The 26,131-nt window shown below is 47.3% G+C and overlaps 2 protein-coding genes across 3 annotated transcripts in view; one reads left to right on the top strand and one right to left on the bottom strand.

The window, feature by feature from the left end:
- Positions 1 to 3,093, bottom strand: part of LOC134532132 (monocarboxylate transporter 14) — a 46,299-nt gene extending 43,206 nt beyond the window's left edge. The window contains exon 1 of the mRNA XM_063368474.1: positions 2,990 to 3,093. The gene's annotated coding sequence lies outside the window, so the exon portion shown is untranslated. The remainder of the gene's footprint in view (positions 1 to 2,989) is intronic.
- Positions 3,094 to 10,729: 7,636 nt separating this feature from the next.
- The window catches only part of LOC134532131 (uncharacterized), a 40,166-nt gene continuing 24,764 nt past the window's right edge, over positions 10,730 to 26,131 (top strand). The window contains exons 1-4 of one of the 2 annotated variants that reach the window (XM_063368472.1): positions 10,730 to 10,843; positions 14,339 to 14,510; positions 17,005 to 17,131; positions 18,382 to 18,525. In XM_063368472.1, coding sequence (XP_063224542.1) covers positions 14,454 to 14,510; positions 17,005 to 17,131; positions 18,382 to 18,525 — 328 coding nt within the window. In that variant the 5' untranslated portion in view covers positions 10,730 to 10,843; positions 14,339 to 14,453. The remainder of the gene's footprint in view (positions 10,844 to 14,338; positions 14,511 to 17,004; positions 17,132 to 18,381; positions 18,526 to 26,131) is intronic. The other variant, XM_063368473.1, reaches the window with a different exon arrangement.

Genomic DNA, 26,131 nt, shown 5'->3' with positions numbered 1-26,131 from the left:
AGAATTCCCAGGTCGCTAAAAGGGTCATTGACAATGGCCTGAGGCGGGGCGGTGCGCGGGGGGCGGAAAGGAGGGAGGGGGCAGGGAGGACCCTTGTAATCCGTGGAATGCCTTACGTCAGTGGCCGGTGCGTGACGTCAGAGGCCGTGCGAGGCCGCCAGCCAGCTCCGAACCTGGCGCGCGTCGCGGTCCTGTCTGCTTTCGTAACATTATGTCAAATATGGATGAAACTGAGGCTAAATATAAAACTCCTGCTTGGTTTGCTTTAGTTCTAAACGGTAGTTAGCGCCAAATTAGCCTAGATTTATATATATTTGTTTTATCATTTATTTATGAAGTGTCTGACTGTTTGAAGCATGAACGAGAATATGTTTAGAAGTTGGACATACACGGAAGATGATGACTGCACCCCCACCCCTCCCCACCAAGTTAACAACATTTCGTAAAGAATTGCACCACAACCATTCAACACGCTCCAGCGATGCTGCCACTTCGGTTTGCCAAGTAATTTAATACACGTTTGTGAAAATTGTTAACATACAAATTTGAAACTGGCGTTTTGAAGTTATAAACAATACCCTCTAGATGCCGTGAAAGACAAAAAAAAAGTTTATACATTATTTTCTTATTAATTTGTTATCTTACAATTGAGTTAATAAACCTTTCGGGAGGAAATACTAAATGTTTAATTTAAAGTAACCTACACGAATTCAATGGTTTCCATGGTTTTATCATATTCTGTGATATAAATCCCATTAACAACACTTTCATTGTTTATTTAATTATTAGCAGTTTAGAAGATTAACGAACCATAATGAAGGCTTCAATTTCAAAGTATTTTCCTGAACTGAACGCTTAGAGACACCGAATCAACAGACTCCCTAGCAGCTCGCGGGCTGCGTTAAAATCAGAATGACCTCCAAACACAGGGAATATCTCCTTGAGTGATTGATTGTTTCATCATCTTGACACGAAGCTCTGCAGCCTGTGGTAACACTGTGGTTAATTGTTGGAGTGCTTAACTCCCACGTGGCTATAGTCAGGAAGACTTCTTGCCCGAACTGCAGTCACTAAACAGTTTGCCATTTCTGAAGTAGGTATGTTATGTGCGATAAGGAAGTAAACGAATACCCGATAAACCAATTTCTGGATTTTTTTTTCAGGAACATTAAAAAAAAATTATTTAAATTTTTTTTTTTTACATCACGAAATCTTTTTTTTAATAAGCAAAATTAAATATAATACGAAATATATCTATTCTCAGAAATGTGCCAATAACCTGAAACCTTTTCAGAGATAATTTCCGCGTGATTTTGAGATTTGACTTGGCATTTCTCACTGGCTCCCTCTTGAAGTTATCTCCGGAGCTTCCACTCTCATCTCTCCTGCCTCTGTGCCACCTCTGTGCACACTTGTTCCCACCCCTTCTGTCTGCATCACGTTCAGCAACCCTGCTCAAGTTTCCACCTTTCGCCTCCTGTTTGTATTTTGACGTGACAACGTCTAATAAATCGACGAACGCCGGCTGCACCCACAAAAGTGTCCCGTTACGCACATTGTCCCGTTACGCTCATTGTACGCTTGCGCCGCATCTATCTCTCTTCCACTCAATTGGAACAACCATCGAGTTTACTTTTTCGAGGCACATTTAACTTGAAACACTCCCATTCGTTTCCTACTTTTCCTATCATCGTCCTATCCTTAACAGAATAACACTGATTGGAAGAAGTTAAATAGCAAACATGTATAAAAGTTATAGTTAAAATAATCTCTTCGTTAAAGTAATAAACATATTTGAATTAATGAGTGCAAATGAAAGTAAATTATCAATTAATTTGTAGATTTCATTTCACTCCTTCTTTGTATACATACAAAATAGAGATAATTCAATTAAAATTAATCAATTTTATTCATAAAAGTATGCAATCATTTCATCAATGTTTTGTTATGACGTTGTCACGTTAAACTATCGTCCGTAAACCGACTTTACAGACAACCAATTTTTTATACGTTCAGTCCGTCCGTCAACAATACGAGCGACTCGCACGTCATTTGTTCCACTCCGCTGCTGCCTAAAACAGTTAATGCTCATATTTTTGAGGAAAATTTATCTTTTAAGGTTTGCCAGTTTGACGAGCATGTACGCTAAAGCACTTATGAATGATTAAATCAAGCTCTAGAATACGTATGTATCTCAATATATTTTCGAGTTACCGCGCATTATTAATTTATTTTGTGTCTCAAACCATTATTGTTTCAAATAAGAAACTCAATACGTGTTCACAGGCAAGTTAAGAACACAATAAGGAAGCAGGTTAAAAAATAAATAAATAAAACAAATTAAAAAAAATAATAATATAAAGCTAACGCATTTCAGACATTTTTGAGATTTTTAATTTCACATTTTCCGTCCGTGCAAAGTTTAAAGATTGGCAAGGCTTTGACGGACAAATGGAATTTTTCGAGCTATCTGATTGGCTGAATTTTACGTGATATTCGTGAGTCAAGCTTTTTTTTTTAAAAAAAAAAAATCTATGAAAATATATAATTCCCACCGACAAATGGAAATAATTTTGAAAGCAAACAGCACAGGCACTAAGTGGTTCCATCCCCCGGAAGATAGGAGGACTGCTTCAGCTCAACAGTCAATCTATGCTAAAGGTCTCCAGGAATAGAACAATTTGCCAGTTTACATTAGAGAATGTCCACATCTAAAAATGTTCAGGAAACACTTACGAAACTATTTGTTATGCAAAAGACAGTAATGACTTGAATACCAACTTATAAGTCGGGTGGTGTATATATGTATACCAAGGTGATTTTATGTGTATACGATGTTATAATGTTGTCAGTATTGGATGTACGAAACCTATGTTTTATTTTTTATGTGTTTATGTTAGCCTCCGTGCTATTAACAACAACAATGAATGAATAAACAAAGAAGCTCCAGACGCCTGGAGACGCGCAGAGTCGCGCGGGGCAGGCCTACCTTCAGGCGCGCATGCGCGGTGAGCAGAGCAGTCCCTCGCGGCGCACAGCTGACTGGCTCGCCGCCTGGCCGCTACTGGCCGCCACGCCGCCGGCGGACAGTGTTGCCACCTCTCCCGCGCGCCGTGCCGCAACTACCGCGCCGCGCCGTAACTAGCGCGCCGTGCCGTAACTACCGCGCGGCGCCGGACGTCACATTGCTTCACTGCCTTTGTGATCTTGTGATTCCGGGGACGCACCACAACGCCGAATTAACACAACGCCGAAATACATTAACGCTGAAAAAAGTCATTGCAGGACTGCCACAAAGGTTAGGTTAGGTTAGGTTAGGTTAGGTTAGGCTAGGTTAGGCTAGCCAAGGTTAGGTTAGGTTGTGGTATTCCGGCGTTAAGATACATTAAAGAAACACACAAAAATTCATTTTGCTCCTGTGCCCCCCCCCCCTCGCCCAAGCAAACATTTTTTCGGCGTTACTGTATTTCGGCGTTGTGGTACACAGCAGTATTCTAGCTGTCGGCGTTGCGGTCAATTTGGCATTTGGTGTTATGGTATTCGGAGTTATTGTACGTTCGGCGTTGTGGTATTTCGGCGTTGTGGTAACGACCCTGTGATTCCAAGTGTTGCAACAACCATTGAATATATTCAATGCAACAACTGACATCACTGGCATCACTGCCTTCACCGAGACATCGCACAATTATTCATTACTTCAGGATAAAAAATAAAGCTCATCTAAACCCCTTCCCCCTTCCCACATACCTTGGGACTTAGCTTTTTTAATTTCCACGCGTTTTGTCTGGTTAAACTCTGCACACACACAAGCTTCCATGCCCCTCGCTCATTTCAAAAATATAAATTTTTTTTGTCATCAGTTATGTCCTCGACATCTCAAAATTATTACCAAAAAAATAATAAAAACTTTCACCGTGTTCATCCCCTTAAGTGTACAATTAGTGATGCTGATGAGTGATGCTGATGGAGCACGCTGACCCACCGTCTTTACATCACGTCTTCTTTTATTTATTATTGTCCTCTTGGCCGGGACGGGCGGTGGGAGGTGGGAGGTGCCTTCTCGCCGGAGGACGGTCGGCGCTATTGGCAACCCTGCCAGCAGCCGCACAGCTGGTCGCCGTGGCGCGCCGCCAAGCAGGCGGGCCAACATGGCGGCCGGCCACGCGCGGTGTAAACAACCCCCGCCCCCTCCCCCACCCGCAACACGTGTCCTCGTGGTTGTCACGTGACCGCGCCCGCCCGCTTTGTGGCTGATGTTCACTGAGTCACAGCAGGGTTCGTGGCGACACAATAACCTGTAACACGACTTACGGTCCGAAGATTGGAATTTGGGAATTTGCGTAATCATTAGAGACCTGAAATATTCGCTCAATCATTTCACGATAGGCTAGAATTTCAAAAAGTTTGCATTTTTGCTGCTTCGATGATTGGGCCTCAGTATATCTGAAGTACTTTGGGCCAATGGAAAAATGTAAACAAAAGAAGTATCAAATCACGAGCATCCCAGTTAACAGGTGCTACGAGTCAGTAGCAAATGAGCGGATGCAATTCTCCCGAGTGCATAGAGGATCATGGAGTCCATCCTAGAGGTCATTGAAATCACGAATTTTTCCGGTCTCTAGTAATTATTAGTTCATGAATAAAACTATGGTTAATAAACTGGGCCATCAATTTGATCCTGTTTTTCCCACTCTTAACAATATGTGTTTACATAGTTTCAACTGATTAAACTGTGAATATATATATAATATATATATGTTTTAAATCAATGTATTGGAATATATTACACGCATTTAACCAATATTATGGTACATTATTTATGAAATATATTAGTTTCTGAGAAGAGGAAGTTATGTTTAAAAAACCGTCTTCAATTAGAGCAAAATATTTACGCGAAAAAGAGGGTATAAAAATACGCAGGATCAAGTACATCCAGCAAAGGCTGCCCACAGTCGTTGTACAATTGTCGCCAGTTCATTGGCTTATGACTTAAGTGAAGTATCATCTAGGTTGTCGTGGATTGGTTACTTCTTCTATTGAGGAAATCCCATTGCCTCATTGTCCTGCAGACGAACTGTGGAACAAGCGAAGAGTAGCACGAATGTAATATGAATTTAATTCTAACCAAATGCGAAATGAATACAAGAAATTTTCCAGTGTCTAGCTATTGGAGCAGAGTCTTTCGTGTATAAATCTGACCGCTCATTAGACGGCAAACACGGTAAGCCCGCGCGAGTGAGTTCTTCCTTGTGATTGGCGGCCGTCTGCAAGAGAAGCCATTGCCCTGTTCGCCTGGGCCATTCAGGACGCGTTTGCTTCCGCACTGGGTGGCTGTGATTGGCGAGCCTGAAATTAACCCAGCCAACCACGAAACACAGACGACAGTATTTTAATACACTGCTGCTCTGGAACTCTTTTCGCAAACCAACGCATGCCCCAATCTATAAATAGAGACCGGAAAATTTGCGGATTCATTTCGTGATAGTCTAAAATGCAAATAGTTATACCTCAGTGCTGCCTCGGCTATTGGCTCACAACTCACCTGCGTGACTCTGGGCCAATGAGAAACACCCAACCAAAGCTTTATCGAATCACAGGCTTCTACGTTGGGACGTCTCACAAGACAGCAGCCAATGAGTTGGTGACATCTGACCGAATGTACGTAGAACTATGAAGTTCATCCTGCAGGTCATTGAACCCGCGAATTTTTCTGGTCCCTATCTATAAATCACCATCTCAACAGCTGTACGAACGCAGTTGAGGCATGCTGTGTGTGTCGGAGAACTCTGTTTGCCACACAAGGCTTCCTTCAGCCGCCATCTGTTCTGCGTTCACTCGGCAACAACAATTGTATAAATACGGATGACTCATCCGACGTTTCCTGTTTCATACGCGCTTTCGTCCGCCGCCACAAGCCAGTGCGAGGCGCACAAGTAGTCAGGGACAGTGCGGGAGACTCCAGCAACAGGCTGAACTCCAAAAACCTATAACCCTCTGTGACCTCTGCGATGCGACCAGGCGTCTGTAGCGCTCACCACCAGTGGGTAGAGACCGGAAATATTCGCTAATTCATTTCGCGATAGGCTAAAATACAAATAGTTATACCTCAGTGCTGCCTCTGCTATTGGCTCACAACTCTCATGAATAACTCTGGGCCAATGAGAAACACTCAACCAAAGCTGTATCCAATCACAGGCTGCTACTTTGGGACACCTTACGAGACAGCAGCCAATGAATGGGTGACATTTGACCGAGTGTACGTATAACTATGGAGTTCATCCTACAGGTCATTGAACCTGCGAATTTTTCCGGTCCCTATCTCTGACTGCCAAGCATAACCGACGGAACATTCAAGTCAAAGACGGGTACCACAGCTAGGCATAGTATATTTCCGGTTTTTAATTGAAAAAAAATTCATTTGCGACTGAAAATTCGACTAAGTAAACAAATAGAAGTTCAAACGAAACTCCGAGCCAAGCCTCTAGTGAAGAGGGGAGGGGTAGGTATTAGAGGAGTGCTTGTCATCGCAGGCGAAGTCAAGGTCGCGTCACTGCTGTGACGTCACCCGCAGCTGTGATGTGGCTGACCCGCTTGCCTTTGTCTGCTTTGTTTGTCTATACTCTGCCAGCTCTACTCTTCTCCGGACCATCTGAGCACACGTACTTAATAGTAGTTCTGTTTTCGTATTCCGTTTTTAAACTGTATTTTTAAGGGAGTGAAAATGGCTAAAAGGCCTGTGTTCAGGCATGAAACTCCCGGTAGGAGAGACCGGAAAAATTCGCAGATTCATTTCGTGATAGACTAAACTTCAAACATGTGAGCAATTCTGCTGGTTCTGCTATTGGCTCACAGTTTAACTGGAGCTCTCTGGGCCAATGGCAGACTATTGACCAAAGAAGCGTCGAATCACAAGCTACCCAGTGGAAACACCTCACAAGTTAGCACCCAATGAACACGCGTGTTTGCTTGAGAAATGCAGAGGATAATAGAAGCTATACTAGAGGTCAATGAAGCCGCGAATATTTCAGGTCTCTACTTATGCATGTATATTTTCTATATAAATAAAAATGTAAATGTTCATTCGTTCAAAATCTTAAATCTCAGAAATTTCTTCACCGATTGATTTGAAATTTTGCACAACGTTGCATTCGAATACGCGCGAGTACGCGCATCTACCTGTGCCTGTGTCAGGTAAAACTAGTATAGAGAAAAATATAGATAGGTGAAAAAATATATATAAATGAATAGTGCTCGTCTTTCGTTTTTTTTTAAGATAAAGATATCGGTAGAATGATATATTAATAGAGAGATAGATATGTAGAGAGGTATAGAGAGATAAAGAGTATAGAGAGATATAGATAGGGAGACACAGGTAAAGAGAGATTTTTAAATAGAGGTATATGTATAGTGAGATTTTTAGAGTGTCATATGTAAACAGAAAGAGAAAGAATTTTTTGTACATATGTACCTACTTCAAACAAATGACAAGAAAATTGATATATATATATATATATATATATATATATATATATATAAAGTCATTTAAGAATGCGTGTTGGTCGTTAACGAGGTCGCCATCTTTGGCGGACTAGACCTCAACGTGCTGGCGCATAACCGTCTCAGGGCCGCCAAGGTCATGTCAAGGCCACTTCAGTCCAGTCGCCTGCGTGCTTCGAGTCCACTCTGCTGACAGAGAACCCGCGGCGATGACCGTGCGTAGCAGTCACCTCTTCGCTGACCTTGTCTCCGGCACCGAGAGCTGGTCGCAGATCCCGGTCACACACACAGAGAGAAATGAGACATGGCTAGAGACCGGAAAAATTCGTGATTTCAATGACCTCTAGGATGGACTCCATGATCCTCTATGCACTCGGGAGAATTGCAACCGCTCATTGGCTACTGACTCGTGGCACCTGTTAACTGGGATGCTCGTGATTCGATACTTCTTTTGTTTACATTTTTTCTATTGGCTCAAAGTCCTTCAGATATACTGTGGTCCAATCACCTAAGCAGTAAAAATGCAAAATTTTTGGATTCTAGCCTATCGTGAAATGAATGCGTGAATTTTTCAGGTCACTAGACATGGCGCGATCCAGAAGGCTGAATTCGCACGGAGAAAAGAAAATGCTAACGTGCAGATTCGGAGTGGTCTATATCTGAGGCAGTGACACTGGCCCCAAAGCGACAGCGGTCGCCGGGCCTCGCTGTCACGGCTATTTATAAACCACTTGACAAGTCAGATGAGACACCTACACTGACCCTGGCACGGTGTCTGCTCGGGACGGCTTGACAGTTCCACAAGTCATCGTGCGAGATCCACACCAGGATCCGGGAAGTCATGTGCAGACTATGATCGTCCGTCATAGCTTTGAATATATATACTGTATAGAAGTCGCCAGCCCAGGTTAAAATTTCTTATACGGTTTGAGGTAGTTGGTTAATTCACCGCCGAAATCGCCACCATCTCTAGGGCATAGACTTGTGGTGGTCCCTAGCGGACAAGTGTCGAACTCTTCAAACACCCCTTCCCCCTAACGACCTTGAGCTGCAGTGAATGATGGGTGGGGGGGTACGGGGAATGACAGCGGGCGACCTTACTGCGCTCTAACGTGTAAATAGCAACTAAGACAATACAGGGCGTTACGGCAGCGCACTGCAGCGGTGAAGTTCCCAAGCTGCTCATCATACGCTTTTGAAAGACGTAGAGTAAATCCTATCCACTCGCGACTTCTATACAGTATATATATTCAAAGGTCATAGTAACAGCCAGACGTGTTTTGCGAAGTGATGCGATACCCACAAATTAAAGTCTGCTTCTTTTTGACGTGACGTCTTATAAATCGATAAACGCCGGCTGCACGCACGGAAATTTTTTTCATGTTCCGCCTGAGCCGAGCGTGCAAGAACCGGCCAACCACCGTGCGAGAAAATCTTCTATATTATCAAACAGGTTAAGGCGGGCTTTTTTAAAACTAATTGTTAGGGACCGGAATAATTCGCGAATTCATTTCGCGATAGGCTAAAATACAAATAGTTATACCTCAGTGCTGCCTCTGCTATTGGCTCACAACTCACCTGGATGACTCTGGGCCAATGAGAAACACCCAACCAAAGCTTTATCGAATCACAGGCTGCTACGTTGGGACGTCTCACAAGACAGCAGCCAATGAGTGGGTGATATTTGAACGAGTGTACGCAGAACTATGGAGTTCATTCTGGAGGTCATTGAATTTGCAAATTTTACCAGTCCCTACTAATTGTTCGTGATTATATTTGAACAAATTATTTTAATTAAAAATTAAAAAACTGTAAATAATATTTGAAAATTAAAAAGTATGCAATTTTTCATTAATGTTTTTTTTGGTTCCATGTCCTCTGTCCGAGGCAGTGGCGAGTTCGTGTTTTCGTTAAGGGGAAGGAGCATGTAGACATATGACGGTCTTTTAATAATTGTATGGCCTATAATTAGAGACCGGAAAAATTCGCGGTTTCATTTCGCGATATGCTAGAATCCAATTGCATTTAACTTTTTGCTGCTTCAGTGATTGTACCGCAGGTTGTCTGAAGGAATCAGAGCCAATGAATAATCCTCAACGAAAGAAGTAATATATCAAAAGTGTTCTAGTTAACAGGTGTCACGAGTCAGTAGCCAATGAGCAGATGTAATTGTCCGAGTGCATAGAGGATCTTGGAGAATATCCTGTAGGTCATTGAATTCGCGAATTTTTCCGGTCCCTACCTATAATTATAAATATCACTGGCATACGTGTATTTTGCCATGGTTAACAAATTTATAAAAAAATTTGAAATCTTAATATTATGCAGCAAAACTAACTACTAAAACATAACTTTCTTTCCCATCAAATACTGAAAACAGTGGCGGGTCATGCACACGCTAGCAGGCCTCGAGCCAGCGGGTGTTATGTAACTTCAGGTAGCTTGGGGGGGGGGGGGGGGGGGATGGTTTATCTTCCGCGAAGAGATGAACGCAACAATGTACGCCCCGCACCAGCGGTTTCTTCCTTGTGATTGGCTGACGTCTGAAAGAGAAGACTTTGTCTTGTTGTGCCGGATGGGTTTTCTTTCGCACTGGATGGCCGTGAATCGAGTGTAGAGAGTAAACTTGCTCCTGAAGGAAACTCAACCAGTTACGAAACACAGACGATTATACAGTGTTTACCACACACGTCCCTAGCCACAGGTGTTGTGAATCCCATGTAGATTCGCGGATTAATTCCGCGATAGGATGAAATTCAATCATGTATACCTCTAAGCTAGCTGTTCGTGCCATTCGCAACCAGTTCATGGACCAATGAGTAGAGACCGGAAAAATTCGCAGTTTCATTTCACGACACGCTAAAATGCAAATAATTGTATTTTTATGCGACTTCTGCTATTGATTCACTGTTAACCTGGAGGACTGTGGGCCAATTTGCTATTGGCATACTGTTCATCTGGACGAATCTCAACCAGTTATAAACCCTCAACCAAAGAAGGATCGAATCACAGACTAACCAGCTGAGACGACTTACAAGTCGGCAGCCAATGAACTTGCGTTATTTGCCCGAGTGTACAGGGGTATGTGCAGTCTATCCTGGCGGTGAAGTCAGTGGAGCGCGGTGGCCACAGCGGGCGGGCCTGGAGGAATGCGACGGCTGTTTCGAAACTCGGCGGAGGGCAAAAAACAGGAGGCGCGTGTGGAGACAGTATTTGTAGTCTGATAGCGCGAGGCCGCGGGTACAGACCCATTGTTCTCCGACCGGCAGTGTCGCTGCGTGTCTCCGGGAGGCCGCTCCGCCAGCCTCTGGTCTCTGGCAGGCCCCTGCAACCTGCTGCCGCTCTGGTGGGTACGCCTTCAGACCGCGAGGTCAGCAACTGGAGGGCTGTCGCCCCGGCCGCTGGACTGGCAGAGTCATTATTACTATAGATATCGTAGTGTTAGAACACAAACAAATGTTGGCGGGTAGATGAACTGAATTATTTGTACTGAAATGTACATTCATTCACATCGTCAAATATTTAAAAACTGGCATTTTTCGCGTGCTATCGAATTTGCGATGTATTAAAAATGAAGTGATTGCTAATAAATCTATTGATTTACCAACTAAGTAGGATAAAAAAAACCTTTGGAATAGTGTAATTAATATGTTGCGGCGATATGAGGTGTTGTCGGGAAAGGTTTTGGTTTTGGATGTTGTGATGGAAAAAAAAGGTGTGTGTGGGGGGGGGGGGGGCGCTAACTCGGGTGGAAACTAGTCTAGTTACGTCCCTGAACACTAGAGACCGGAAAAATTCGCGATTTCAATGACCTCTAGGATGGACTCCATGATCCTCTATGCACTCGGGAGAATTGCATCTGCTCATTGGCTACTGACTCGTGGCACCTATTAACTGGGATGCTCGTGATTCGATACTTCTTTTGTTTATATTTTTCCATTGGCCCAAAGTCCTTCAGATATACTGTGGTCCAATCACCGAAGCAGCAAAAATTCAAACTTTTTGGATTCTAGCCTATCGTGAAATAAATGCGTGAATTTTTCAGGTCTCTAATTACTATCCATTAAAAAAAACATTTGTGTGTTCGTTTTTTGCTTGGTTGAAATCAAATACTCGTATCTTTGTGTTGCTGTTAATATTGGCTCAGTTTATCTTGGGTATCTACTCAGGACCAATGGAAGACAGTGGGACATCTCGCAAGTCAGCAACCATTGAACAGATGACGTTTGCCCGAGTGTGCAGAGGTCTATAGAGTCTATCCTAGAGGTCACTGAACTGTTACGAGGATGCTAGAGACGAGGCAGGCGAGATGGCCAGTGGGAGGCCCCACCTCCCGTCCCTTTGCGGTGATCCGATTAGGAGCGGCGCCTCCCTCCCTGTTCATCGAGTTCCCAGATTCCTGTCTGTTTCAAGTGGCATTACTGTGGGAAGCCATTTTTCTCAGAGCTCCTGGTGCTAGGTCGGGGAATCTGATTAATAGAGACCGGAAAAATTCGCGGGTTCAATGACCTCCAGGATAGACTCCAATATCCTCTATACACGCGGGCAAATACCAACTGTTCATTGGCTGCTGACTTGTGAGTCGTATCGACTGGGTGGCCTGCGATTGGACACTTCTATGAGTGAGGGTCTCTAATTGGCCCTCAGTCCTCCAGATTAACAGTGGACCAATGACAGAAGCAGCACTAAGGTATAATTATTTGAATATTAACACAACACGAAACAAACCCGCGAATTTTTCAGGCCTCTACTGATAACGCGACACTTCTAAGGACTACAAGATTTTTCCAGACCAGAGATGGGAGGTGTATAAACTGAGAGACTGGCCTGCGAGGGCAGTGAAGCCAGCCCTTGATGAGCGCTAGCGTCGTGTGCGGAGACTGGCGCATGGGTAGAGACCGGAAAAATTCGTGATTTCAATGACCTCTAGGATGGACTCCATGATCCTCTATGCACTCGGGAGAATTGCAACCGCTCATTGGTTACTGACTCGTGACACCTGTTAACTGGGATGCTCGTGATTCGATACTTCTTTTGTTTACATTTTTTCATAGGCCCAAAGTCCTTCAGATATACTGTTGTCCAATCACGCAGCAAAAAAGCAAACTTTTTGGATTCTAGCCTATCTTTAAATTAATGTGCGACTTTTTCAGGTCTCTACGCATGGGGGACCTAAGTATCCGGGGCGGTGTTGCGTGCAATATTACATCATTGGAACCAAAAATATTTTCGCAATATACTGTACCACAAGGCTGTATACTACCAAACTGCACAGTACACACCCTAGAACCAAATCAACTGTTCATTGTCACACCATCATCCACCTCCATGTCAGAGTTGAACAAGCGAGATTACACGAGTTCGCTCGCATGCATTTTAAGTACCACACAAACCAAATCGTTAGGATTTCTAGCTTTTTAAATGAAGCAAATAGTTTTATGTAGTCATGCGGGAGCAAAATAAAAATTAAAGTGTGTGCCATTTAAAGTGTCTCAAATTTGACAGTTCTTCAAGGAAGAACTGCGCTTGCAAAGCATCACAAGGTTTTTGTTCACGAGCTCTGCCAACTACGTGAAGTAATGTTCGCAGGCTTTTACGGCCATTGTCAGAAGTAGCTTGGCTTCCGGGTTGTGTATCAAGTGATTTTGTTTGAGTATTACGTTTCCGACTCATTTCGGTATATGTGGACTTATTTCATTTCAATTGGTATCGTTTAAGATTATTTCGGTTATTTGACATTAATTGTTAAAGTAAATAACATTTCCACAAATGAAGGTCCTGCGTGTCTGCTTTGTGCCGAGCGCTGAAACCCCCTGCAAGACCCTGCACCAGGGCATGGCCCCCACAAGGGTGGACTCCTGGGGCCATGTTCCAGGGGCTCCGCCCTGGTGTCGTGCCTCGAGCTCGGCCGGTGATAACGAGGACCGGAGCCGCGCTCTGGCTACGTAAGGTCGCCGGCAGATCCGCCTGCCAGGGCCCCTGCTCGCGCGCATGTCGTGGTGACGCACACGGCCCGAGGCCACTGTGTCTCCACCACCTTCACCAGCTGCCGCCACTATCGCAGAACACACCTCACTTCTTGGCGACAAAAATTCTCGTTTTCAATGACCTCTAGGATGGACTCCATGATCCTCTATGCACGCGGGAGAATTGCATCTGCTCATTGGCTACTGACTCGTGGCACCTGTTAACTGGGATGCTCGTGATTCGATACTTCTTTTGTTTACATTTTTTCATAGACCCAAAGTCCTTCAGATATACTGTGGTCCAATCACCGAAGCAGAAAAAATGCAAACTGTTTGGATTCTAGCTTATCGTGAACTGAATGCGCGAATTTTTCAGGTCTCTAGTAGGGACCGGAAAAATTCGCGGTTTTAATGACCTCTAGAATGAACTTTACAGTTCTACGTACACTCGGACAAATGTCACCCTCTCATTGGCTGCTGTCTTGTGAAGGTGCCCCAACGTAGCGGCCTGTGATTCGACACAGCTTCGGTTGAGTGTTTCTCATTGGCCCAGAGTCATCCAGGTGAGTTGTGAGCCAATAGCAGAGGCAGCACTGAGGTATAACTATTTGAATTTCAGGCTGTCGAGAAATGAATCCGCGAAATTTTCGTGTCTCTACCAATCACGCATAACCATAAAAAATGACGTGACCTTGCTATCGACCGATGGAAATTTTTAGAGGTCTTGATTACTACGTGTAAGGGCAAGTTGAGCTGTAGCTTGGAGGGGAATTTAATCCACTTCATGATCGTGGTTGTCATTACAGCTTGTCATCGTGAAACAAGGCGAGTTACGCAACTACCCACGAGAGTGAGTGTTTTGTTTGTCGCTGCAGGTCGCCTGGCGGGGCCTGGTGACGCCTGGTGACGCCTGGTGGATCCTGGACGACGCCTGGTGACGCCTGGTGACGCCTGGTGACGCCTGGTGACGCCTGGTGACGCCTGGTGACGATGGTCGACTCCGCGGCGCGCCGGTGGAAGGTGGTCCTGGCGTGCGGCTGGTGCCAGGCGAGTGTCACGCGGTCGGCAGCCACTAAGACTTAGTGGCCGAGGCGAGGACGAGAGAGGAACACACGTCACTGAGCAACACCCACGGATACTGAGCAACATTACTGAGCACTACATTTCCTGAGACTGTCGCGCCCGTGCGAAGTGCTTAGCGAGAATAGAACCGAGCGCTCAGCATGGAATACATCACTAGAGACCGGAAAAATTCGCGGATTCATTCCGTGAAACACTACAATTCAAATAATTATACCTTAGCGCTGCTTCTACCACTGGTTCACTGTTAATCTGGAGTAATGAGGGCCAATTAGAAACCCTCACTCATAGAAGTGTCGAATCACAGGCTACCCAGTCGAGACGACTCACAAGTCAACAGCCAATGAACAGTTGGTATTTGCCCGATTGTGTAGAGGATAGTAGAGTCTATCCTGGAGGTCATTGAACCCACGAATTTTTCCGGTCTCTACTAATATATACATTACTTTGATCTATGATTTTCGGACCAATGTTTTTCTTCATCCACCAGCCTGCCACATTTTTTTTTTACCCGAAGGCTACCGAGTGCATGACTACGATGCACGTAAATGATTGGTTTCTCACAAATGAAACAACCAGTGTGAAGAAACAGGTATCTACTCCAGTATGTAAATGACATTAAAGTTTAGTGTGATGCCAATTTGACTCGCATGGTACTTAAATGTTAAACTTATATGTTGAATCTATCATTGTAGCTGGATATAAGATGGGACTTTTTATTTTCGAAAATATATGCATGTTTATTAGAAAGCAATAAGTTATGCCCACTTTAACACGTTCGTTCCAGACGATGTTACAGTATTTCAGCACACAGCCAGTCTGGAAATATTTTGGTAACAATACATGCCTCTGGACGTAAGGTTAAATAATAGGGTTTCTTAATAATAAGAGACTCTTATCATACCTACTTTCTCTTGAGATACGGTTAACTGTTGATTGGTAGTTGTTCTATGGATGTTGGCTTAATATGTTGTATTTCATAATTGTGTTTTGTGTCAACACTAAAACACCTTTTTTATGTCACAGTAAATGTTTTGTTTCGACAAACAAAAGAAACATATAATATGATCGACTACTAAGTTATATATATTTTTTAATTTACTGTACTTATAAGCATGCTATAATTATCATTAGAAAAAAATTAATCTCTTTCTTAATGACAAAGTTAGCTTCTAATGCTATAAATAAAACATTGTATTAAAACAAAATTATTTTAACATCAATTAAATAATAATGTCGAAGTATACGTTCATATCACTGTAGGTCTCCTGTAGTACCTACATGTCAGATGAATGCTATACCTCGGAGGTAAATGACACAAATTCATAAATGGTAAGTATTCGAGTCATGCCTACATGGATGGTGTTATGCACAAATGAGTTAACCAACAAAAGGAAAAAAAAGTTATTGAAATAATTGTGTAAGTAAAATGTCACTTTTAATTGAGCTAAATTTTTTAACCGACATTCCTTGCTACTATGCAATCTTGCGACCAAACATTCAACGCACTGCCACAATACCGGTTATTGTGTGTTCAACTTTGAGCTCAATTTACTCAGTTGAAAATGTTTGTGGGTTGAACCATTTTCACATAACACCGTCCACATGGTGTTCGTTACCTCTGAAAGAAACCGGACATGCCTTTGTTCCCTATTCATGGTAACTGAACATAGTGATCTATACCACTGTATGGAGACCTATACCTATTCCCTTTTCGTGGTACCTGATGATAGTGATCTATACCACTGTATGGAGACCTATATTCCCTTATCGTGGTAACTGAGGATAGTGATCTATACCACTGTATGGAGACCTATATTTCCTTATCGTGGTAACTGAGGATAGTGATCTATACCACTGTATGGAGACCTATATTTCCTTATCGTGGTAACTGAGGATAGTGATCTATACCACTGTATGGAGACCTATATTTCCTTATCGTGGTAACTGAGGATAGTGATCTATACCACTGTATGGAGACCTATATTTCCTTATCGTGGTAACTGAACATAGTGATATATACCACTGTATGGATACCTATATTCCCTTTTCGTGGTAACTGAACATAGTGAGTGATCTATACCACTGTATGGAGCGAAACATGTACATCATGGTCTGGGTCGAGTGGCACGAGACCATAAACTCACAGCTGCTTGAAGGTCAACTATTGTTCAATGTAAGGCTTTGTGATGATGACGAGCAGTGGTTAATGATGGTGGTATTGATGATAGTGCTGACGGTAAAGACGTTTGTAATGATGGCGGAGGTGATGTGGATGGTGGTATAGATGATGATGATGGTGATGATGGTGGTGATGATGGTAGCAGTAATGATGCTGGTGACGGTGATGATGCTGATGGTAAAAACGGTGGTAATGATGATGTAGGTGATGAGGATGGTGGTAGTGTTGATGATGGCGATGGGGATGGTGGTGATGGTGGTGACGGTGTGGTGCTCGCAGGGCGTGGTGCTGGCGGTGGTGCAGAACTTCGCGCTGCTGGCGGCCGCGCTCTTCTCGCGGCTCCAGATGTCCGCCACGGACACCGGACTGCTGCTCAACTGCCACGCGGGGGTCAGCTGTCTCTCTGGTGAGGACGACCCCCCACTCCTCTCTGACTGCAGACTGTCCCGCCCAGTTCCCCAGCTCCACTGCAACACTGCCTGACGCACAGTTCATTGCCCACCTCGAGGCAGCAGGGGGCGACTGCTCTCGTAACAACGGGAACAGATGGCGGCTTCAGGATGACTTTTCGGGAGGGACTATCGCTAGGGACAGGAAAAATTCGCGGGTTCAATGACCTGTAGGATGAACTCCACAGTTCTACGTACACTCGGTCAAATGCCACCCACTCATTGGCTGCTGTCTTGTGAGATGTTACAGCGTAGCAGCCTGTGTTTCGATAAAGATTTGGTTGGGTGTTTCTCATTGACCCAGAGTCATCCAGGTGAGTTGCGAGCCAATATGAGAGGCAGCACTGAGGTATAACGGTTTGTATTTTAGCCTATCGCGAAATGAATTCGCGAATTTTTCCGTTCTCTAGCTATCACAAAAAGAAAGGTCGTAGTTGCAAAAAATGAAAGTGGTCAGATATTGGCCTTGGAATATTATTTATAAGTTACAGGTTTTAAATACAGAACCTTAGTAGCTCCATGCAACTTTCGATGAGATAAAAGTTTAACATATGAAATTAAATATTTAAGTAAACATAAATAAACACTAATCAATAAAATTGGTCTCGGGAGGGGCTATCGCCCCCACCGCTCCCCCCCCCCCTTTCTGGAACCGCGCTTTAATTGGGAACAGATGGAAATAGAAAACAGCTCTGAGATAAATTCCGTAAGTATCATTAACCAAACTTAAGTACCCGAGGTACAACCATTTGTAATTGATAACAGGAGCGTGGTACATTCGACAGCGAGGTCACTGTGACGGCGACACAACTGAGGGATCTTGGGGCAGGAGGACCGACCTCGGCCTACAGCGAGGAGAACCGTGCCAGCTTTGCCCGGAGCGCTGTTGGGACTCCACCAGGCCTGGCCCAGTTCTCTGCGTCCCAGGAACCTGGGAGCAAGGCCGTGGTCAGGATTGTGTTGAGAATGGGGCCAGTACCCCATTATGTCATTTCTGACGTGATAACTGGGATGCTCGTGAATCGATACTTCTTTTATTTACATTTTTACATAGGCCCAAAGTCCAGATATACTGTGGCCCAATCACCGAAGCAGCAAAAAAGCAAACTTTTTGGATTCTAGCCTATCGTGAAATGAATGCGCGAATATTTCAGGTCTCTACTCACATGGAAGTGAACAGGGAAGTGTGTGGTGGCTGTGTTGGCAGTGCTGGCGGCGGGCGGACTGCTGCGACGTCATGGCGCCCGCAAGATGGCGGCGCTGGGAGGAGCGCTGCTGGCGCTAGGCGTGGCTCTCAGCGGGCAGGCGGCCTCCTTCGGCCAGCTGCTGCTCTGCTACGGCTTCGTGTCGTGTGCGTACCTAGCGTCACTGCCCGTCCGACACGGCTTCAGTCACTTCCCGGGTCTGAGGTGGCTTCAGATACTGGCCGGGTCTGAGGTGGCTTCAGATACTGCCTGGTCTGTGGTCGTTTCTAATACTGGCTGGGTCTGAGGTGGCTTCAGTCACTGCCCGGGTCTGAGGTGGCTTCAGATACTGCCTGGTCTGAGGTGGCTTCAGATACTGCCTGGTCTGTGGTCGTTTCTAATACTGGCTGGGTCTGAGGTGGCTTCAGTTACTGGCCGGGTCTGAGGTGGCTTCAGATACTGCCTGGTCTGTGGTCGTTTCTAATACTGGCTGGGTCTGAGGTGGCTTCAGTCACTGCCCGGGTCTGAGGTGGCTTCAGATACTGCCTGGTCTGTGGTCGTTTCTAATACTGGCTGGGTCTGAGGTGGCTTTAGTTACTGGCTGGGTCTGAGGTGGCTTCAGATACTGCCTGGTCTGTGGTCGTTTCTAATACTGGCTGGGTCTGAGGTGGCTTCAGTTACTGGCCGGGTCTGAGGTGGCTTCAGATACTGCCTGGTCTGTGGTCGTTTCTAATACTGGCTGGGTCTGAGGTGGCTTCAGTTACTGGCCGGGTCTGAGGTGGCTTCAGATACTGCCTGGTCTGTGGTCGTTTCTAATACTGGCTGGGTCTGAGGTGGCTTCAGTTACTGGCCGGGTCTGAGGTGGCTTCAGATACTGCCTGGTCTGTGGTCGTTTCTAATACTGGCTGGGTCTGAGGTGGCTTCAGTCACTGCCCGGGTCTGAGGTGGCTTCAGATACTGCCGGGTCTGTGGTCGTTTCTAATACTGGCTGGGTCTGAGGTATCTTTAGTTACTGGCCGGGTCTGAGGTGGCTTCAGATACTGCCTGGTCTGTGGTCGTTTCTAATACTGGCTGGGTCTGAGGTGGCTTCAGTTACTGGCCGGGTCTGAGGTGGCTTCAGATACTGCCTGGTCTGTGGTCGTTTCTAATACTGGCTGGGTCTGAGGTGGCTTTAGTTACTGGCCGGGTCTGAGGTGGCTTCAGATACTGCCTGGTCTGTGGTCGTTTCTAATACTGGCTGGGTGTGAGGTGGCTTCAGTTACTGGCCGGGTCTGAGGTGGCTTCAGATACTGCCTGGTCTGTGGTCGTTTCTAATACTGGCTGGGTCTGAGGTGGCTTCAGTTACTGGCCGGGTCTGAGGTGGCTTCAGATACTGCCTGGTCTGTGGTCGTTTCTAATACTGGCTGGGTCTGAGGTGGCTTCAGAAACTGCCCGGGTCTGAGGTGGCTTTAGTCACTGCCCGGGTCTGAGGTGGCTTCAGATACTGCCTGGTCTGTGGTCGTTTCTAATACTGGCTGGGTCTGAGGTGGCTTCAGTCACTGCCCGGGTCTGAGGTGGCTTCAGATACTGCCTGGTCTGTGGTCGTTTCTAATACTGGCTGGGTCTGAGGTGGCTTTAGTTACTAACCGGGTCTGAGGTGGCTTCAGATACTGCCTGGTCTGTGGTCGTTTCTAATACTGGCTGGGTCTGAGGTGGCTTTAGTTACTGGCTGGGTCTGAGGTGGCTTCAGATACTGCCTGGTCTGTGGTCGTTTCTAATACTGGCTGGGTCTGAGGTGGCTTCAGTCACTGCCCGGGTCTGAGGTGACTTCAGATACTGCCTGGTCTGTGGTCGTTTCTAATACTGGCTTGTTCTGAGGTGGCTTTTGTTACTGGCCGGGTCTGAGGTGGCTTCAGATACTGCCTGGTCTGTGGTCGTTTCTAATACTGGCTGGGTCTGAGGTGGCTTTAGTTACTGGCCGGGTCTGAGGTGGCTTCAGATACTGCCTGGTCTGTGGTCGTTTCTAATACTGGCTGGGTCTGAGGTGGCTTCAGTCACTGCCCGGGTCTGAGGTGGCTTCAGATACTGCCTGGTCTGTGGTCGTTTCTAATACTGGTTGGGTCTGAGGTGGCTTTAGTTACTGGCCGGGTCTGAGGTGGCTTCAGATACTGCCTGGTCTGTGGTCGTTTCTAATACTGGCTGGGTCTGAGGTGGCTTTAGTTACTGGCCGGGTCTGAGGTGGCTTCAGATACTGCCTGGTCTGTGGTCGTTTCTAATACTGGCTGGGTCTGAGGTGGCTTCAGTTACTGGCCGGGTCTGAGGTGGCTTCAGATACTGCCTGGTCTGTGGTCGTTTCTAATACTGGCTGGGATGAGGTGGCTTTAGTTACTGGCTGGGTCTGAGGTGGCTTCAGATACTGCCTGGTCTGTGGTCGTTTCTAATACTGGCTGGGTCTGAGGTGGCTTCAGTTACTGGCCGGGTCTGAGGTGGCTTCAGATACTGTCTGGTCTGCGGTGGCTTCAGATACTGCCTGGTCTGTGGTCGTTTCTAATACTGGCTGGGTCTGAGGTGGCTTCAGTTACTGGCCGGGTCTGAGGTGGCTTCAGATACTGCCTGGTCTGTGGTTGTTTCTAATACTGGCTGGGTCTGAGGTGGCTTCAGTTACTGGCCGGGTCTGAGGTGGCTTCAGATACTGCCTGGTCTGTGGTCGTTTCTAATACTGGCTGGGTCTGAGGTGGCTTCAGTTACTGGCCGGGTCTGAGGTGGCTTCAGATACTGCCTGGTCTGTGGTCGTTTCTAATACTGGCTGGGTCTGAGGTGGCTTCAGAAACTGCCCGGGTCTGAGGTGGCTTTAGTCACTGCCCGGGTCTGAGGTGGCTTCAGATACTGCCTGGTCTGTGGTCGTTTCTAATACTGGCTGGGTCTGAGGTGGCTTCAGTCACTGCCCGGGTCTGAGGTGGCTTCAGATACTGCCTGGTCTGTGGTCGTTTCTAATACTGGCTGGGTCTGAGGTGGCTTTAGTTACTAACCGGGTCTGAGGTGGCTTCAGATACTGCCTGGTCTGTGGTCGTTTCTAATACTGGCTGGGTCTGAGGTGGCTTTAGTTACTGGCTGGGTCTGAGGTGGCTTCAGATACTGCCTGGTCTGTGGTCGTTTCTAATACTGGCTGGGTCTGAGGTGGCTTCAGTCACTGCCCGGGTCTGAGGTGACTTCAGATACTGCCTGGTCTGTGGTCGTTTCTAATACTGGCTTGTTCTGAGGTGGCTTTTGTTACTGGCCGGGTCTGAGGTGGCTTCAGATACTGCCTGGTCTGTGGTCGTTTCTAATACTGGCTGGGTCTGAGGTGGCTTTAGTTACTGGCCGGGTCTGAGGTGGCTTCAGATACTGCCTGGTCTGTGGTCGTTTCTAATACTGGCTGGGTCTGAGGTGGCTTCAGTCACTGCCCGGGTCTGAGGTGGCTTCAGATACTGCCTGGTCTGTTGTCGTTTCTAATACTGGTTGGGTCTGAGGTGGCTTTAGTTACTGGCCGGGTCTGAGGTGGCTTCAGATACTGCCTGGTCTGTGGTCGTTTCTAATACTGGCTGGGTCTGAGGTGGCTTTAGTTACTGGCCGGGTCTGAGGTGGCTTCAGATACTGCCTGGTCTGTGGTCGTTTCTAATACTGGCTGGGTCTGAGGTGGCTTCAGTTACTGGCCGGGTCTGAGGTGGCTTCAGATACTGCCTGGTCTGTGGTCGTTTCTAATACTGGCTGGGATGAGGTGGCTTTAGTTACTGGCTGGGTCTGAGGTGGCTTCAGATACTGCCTGGTCTGTGGTCGTTTCTAATACTGGCTGGGTCTGAGGTGGCTTCAGTTACTGGCCGGGTCTGAGGTGGCTTCAGATACTGTCTGGTCTGCGGTGGCTTCAGATACTGCCTGGTCTGTGGTCGTTTCTAATACTGGCTGGGTCTGAGGTGGCTTCAGTTACTGGCCGGGTCTGAGGTGGCTTCAGATACTGCCTGGTCTGTGGTTGTTTCTAATACTGGCTGGGTCTGAGGTGGCTTCAGTTACTGGCCGGGTCTGAGGTGGCTTCAGATACTGCCTGGTCTGTGGTCGTTTCTAATACTGGCTGGGTCTGAGGTGGCTTCAGTCACTGCCCGGGTCTGAGGTGGCTTCAGATACTGCCTGGTCTGTGGTCGTTTCTAATACTGGCTGGGTCTGAGGTGGCTTTAGTTACTGGCCGGGTCTGAGGTGGCTTCAGATACTGCCTGGTCTGAGGTGGCTTCAGATACTGCCTGGTCTGTGGTCGTTTCTAATACTGGCTGGGTCTGAGGTGGCTTTAGTTACAAGCTGGGTCTGAGGTGGCTTCAGATACTGCCTGGTCTGTGGTCGTTTCTAATACTGGCTAAGTCTGAGGTGGCTTCAGTCACTGCCCGGGTCTGAGGTGGCTTCAGATACTGCCTGGTCTGTGGTCTTTTCTAATACTGGCTGGGTCTGAGGTGGCTTCAGTTACTGGCCGGGTCTGAGGTGGCTTCAGATACTGCCTGGTCTGTGGTCGTTTCTAATACTGGCTGGGTCTGAGGTGGCTTCAGTCACTGCCCGGGTCTGAGGTGGCTTCAGATACTGCCTGGTCTGTGGTCGTTTCTAATACTGGCTGGGTCTGAGGTGGCATCAGTCACTGCCCGGGTCTGAGGTGGCTTCAGATACTGCCTGGTCTGTGGTCGTTTCTAATACTGGCTGGGTCTGAGGTGGCTTTAGTTACTGGCCGGGTCTGAGGTGGCTTCAGATACTGCCTGGTCTGTGGTCGTTTCTAATACTGGCTGGGTCTGAGGTGGCTTCAGTTACTGGCCGGGTCTGAGGTGGCTTCAGATACTGCCTGGTCTGTGGTCGTTTCTAATACTGGCTGGGTCTGAGGTGGCTTCAGATACTGCCCGGGTCTGAGGTGGCTTCAGTCACTGCCCGGGTCTGAGGTGGCTTCAGATACTGCCTGGTCTGTGGTCGTTTCTAATACTGGCTGGGTCTGAGGTGGCTTCAGTCACTGCCCGGGTCTGAGGTGGCTTCAGATACTGCCTGGTCTGTGGTCGTTTCTAATACTGGCTGGGTCTGAGGTGGCTTTAGTTACTGGCCGGGTCTGAGGTGGCTTCAGATACTGCCTGGTCTGTGGTCGTTTCTAATACTGGCTGGGTCTGAGGTGGCTTTAGTTACTGGCTGGGTCTGAGGTGGCTTCAGTCACTGCCCGGGTCTGAGGTGGCTTCAGATACTGCCTGGTCTGTGGTCGTTTCTAATACTGGCTGGGTCTGAGGTGGCTTTAGTTACTGGCCGGGTCTGAGGTGGCTTCAGATACTGCCTGGTCTGTGGTCGTTTCTAATACTGGCTGGGTCTGAGGTGGCTTCAGTTACTGGCCGGGTCTGAGGTGGCTTCAGATACTGCCTGGTCTGTGGTCGTTTCTAATACTGGCTGGGTCTGAGGTGGCTTCAGTCACTGCCCGGGTCTGAGGTGGCTTCAGTCACTGCCCGGGTCTGAGGTGGCTTCAGATACTGCCTGGTCTGTGGTCGTTTCTAATAATGGCTGGGTCTGAGGTGGCTTCAGTCACTGCCCGGGTCTGAGGTGGCTTCAGATACTGCCTGGTCTGTGGTCGTTTCTAATACTGGCTGGGTCTGAGGTGGCTTTAGTTACTGGCCGGGTCTGAGGTGGCTTCAGATACTGCCTGGTCTGTGGTCGTTTCTAATACTGGCTGGGTCTGAGGTGGCTTTAGTTACTGGCTGGGTCTGAGGTGGCTTCAGATACTGCCTGGTCTGTGGTCGTTTCTAATACTGGCTGGGTCTGAGGTGGCTTCAGTCACTGCCCGGGTCTGAGGTGGCTTCAGATACTGCCTGGTCTGTGGTCGTTTCTAATACTGGCTGGGTCTGAGGTGGCATCAGTCACTGCCCGGGTCTGAGGTGGCTTCAGATACTGCCTGGTCTGTGGTCGTTTCTAATACTGGCTGGGTCTGAGGTGGCTTTAGTTACTGGCCGGGTCTGAGGTGGCTTCAGATACTGCCTGGTCTGTGGTCGTTTCTAATACTGGCTGGGTCTGAGGTGGCTTCAGTCACTGCCCGGGTCTGAGGTGGCTTCAGATACTGCCTGGTCTGTGGTCGTTTCAAATACTGGCTGGGTCTGAGGTGGCTTTAGTTACTGGCCGGGTCTGAGGTGGCTTCAGATACTGCCTGGTCTGTGGTCGTTTCTAATACTGGCTGGGTCTGAGGTGGCTTTAGTTACTGGCTGGGTCTGAGGTGGCTTCAGATACTGCCTGGTCTGTGGTCGTTTATAATACTGGCTGGGTCTGAGGTGGCTTCAGTCACTGCCCGGGTCTGAGGTGGCTTCAGATACTGCCTGGTCTGTGGTCGTTTCTAATACTGGCTGGGTCTGAGGTGGCTTTAGTTACTGGCCGGGTCTGAGGTGGCTTCAGATACTGCCTGGTCTGTGGTCGTTTCTAATACTGGCTGGGTCTGAGGTGGCTTCAGTTACTGGCCGGGTCGGAGGTGGCTTCAGATACTGCCTGGTCTGTGGTCGTTTCTAATACTGGCTGGGTCTGAGGTGGCTTCAGTTACTGGCCGGGTCTGAGGTGGCTTCAGATACTGCCTGGTCTGTGGTCGTTTCTAATACTGGCTGGGTCTGAGGTGGCTTCAGTTACTGGCCGGGTCTGAGGTGGCTTCAGATACTGCCTGGTCTGTGGTCGTTTCTAATACTGGCTGGGTCTGAGGTGGCTTCAGTCACTGCCCGGGTCTGAGGTGGCTTCAGATACTGCCTGGTCTGTGGTCGTTTCTAATACTGGCTGGGTTGAGGTGGCTTCAGTCACTGCCCAGGTCTGAGGTGGCTTCATATACTGCCTGGTCTGTGGTCGTTTCTAATACTGGCTGGGTCTGAGGTGGCTTTAGTTACTGGCCGGGTCTGAGGTGGCTTCAGATACTGCCTGGTCTGTGGTCGTTTCTAATACAGGCTGGGTCTGAGGTGGCTTCAGTTACTGGCCGGGTCTGAGGTGGCTTCAGATACTGCCTGGTCTGTGGTCGTTTCTAATACTGGCTGGGTCTGAGGTGGCTTCAGTCACTGCCCGGGTCTGAGGTGGCTTCAGTCACTGCCCGGGTCTGAGGTGGCTTCAGATACTGCCTGGTCTGTGGTCGTTTCTAATACTGGCTGGGTCTGAGGTGGCTTCAGTCACTGCCCGGGTCTGAGGTGGCTTCAGATACTGCCTGGTCTGTGGTCGTTTCTAATACTGGTTGGGTCTGAGGTGGCTTTAGTTACTGGCCGGGTCTGAGGTGGCTTCAGATACTGCCTGGTCTGTGGTCGTTTCTAATACTGGCTGGGTCTGAGGTGGCTTTAGTTACTGGCCGGGTCTGAGGTGGCTTCAGATACTGCCTGGTCTGTGGTCGTTTCTAATACTGGCTGGGTCTGAGGTGGCTTCAGTTACTGGCCGGGTCTGAGGTGGCTTCAGATACTGCCTGGTCTGTGGTCGTTTCTAATACTGGCTGGGTCTGAGGTGGCTTTAGTTACTGGCTGGGTCTGAGGTGGCTTCAGATACTGCCTGGTCTGTGGTCGTTTCTAATACTGGCTGGGTCTGAGGTGGCTTCAGTTACTGGCCGGGTCTGAGGTGGCTTCAGATACTGTCTGGTCTGCGGTGGCTTCAGATACTGCCTGGTCTGTGGTCGTTTCTAATACTGGCTGGGTCTGAGGTGTCTTCAGTTACTGGCCGGGTCTGAGGTGGCTTCAGATACTGCCTGGTCTGTGGTTGTTTCTAATACTGGCTGGGTCTGAGGTGGCTTCAGTTACTGGCCGGGTCTGA

The sequence above is a fragment of the Bacillus rossius genome, chromosome 5 (assembly GCF_032445375.1).
Source record: "Bacillus rossius redtenbacheri isolate Brsri chromosome 5, Brsri_v3, whole genome shotgun sequence".
NCBI classification, from domain to species: Eukaryota; Metazoa; Arthropoda; class Insecta; order Phasmatodea; family Bacillidae; genus Bacillus; species Bacillus rossius.
The sequence above is the reverse complement of the archived record's forward strand: the minus strand, read 5'-3'. Positions and strand labels throughout refer to the sequence as shown.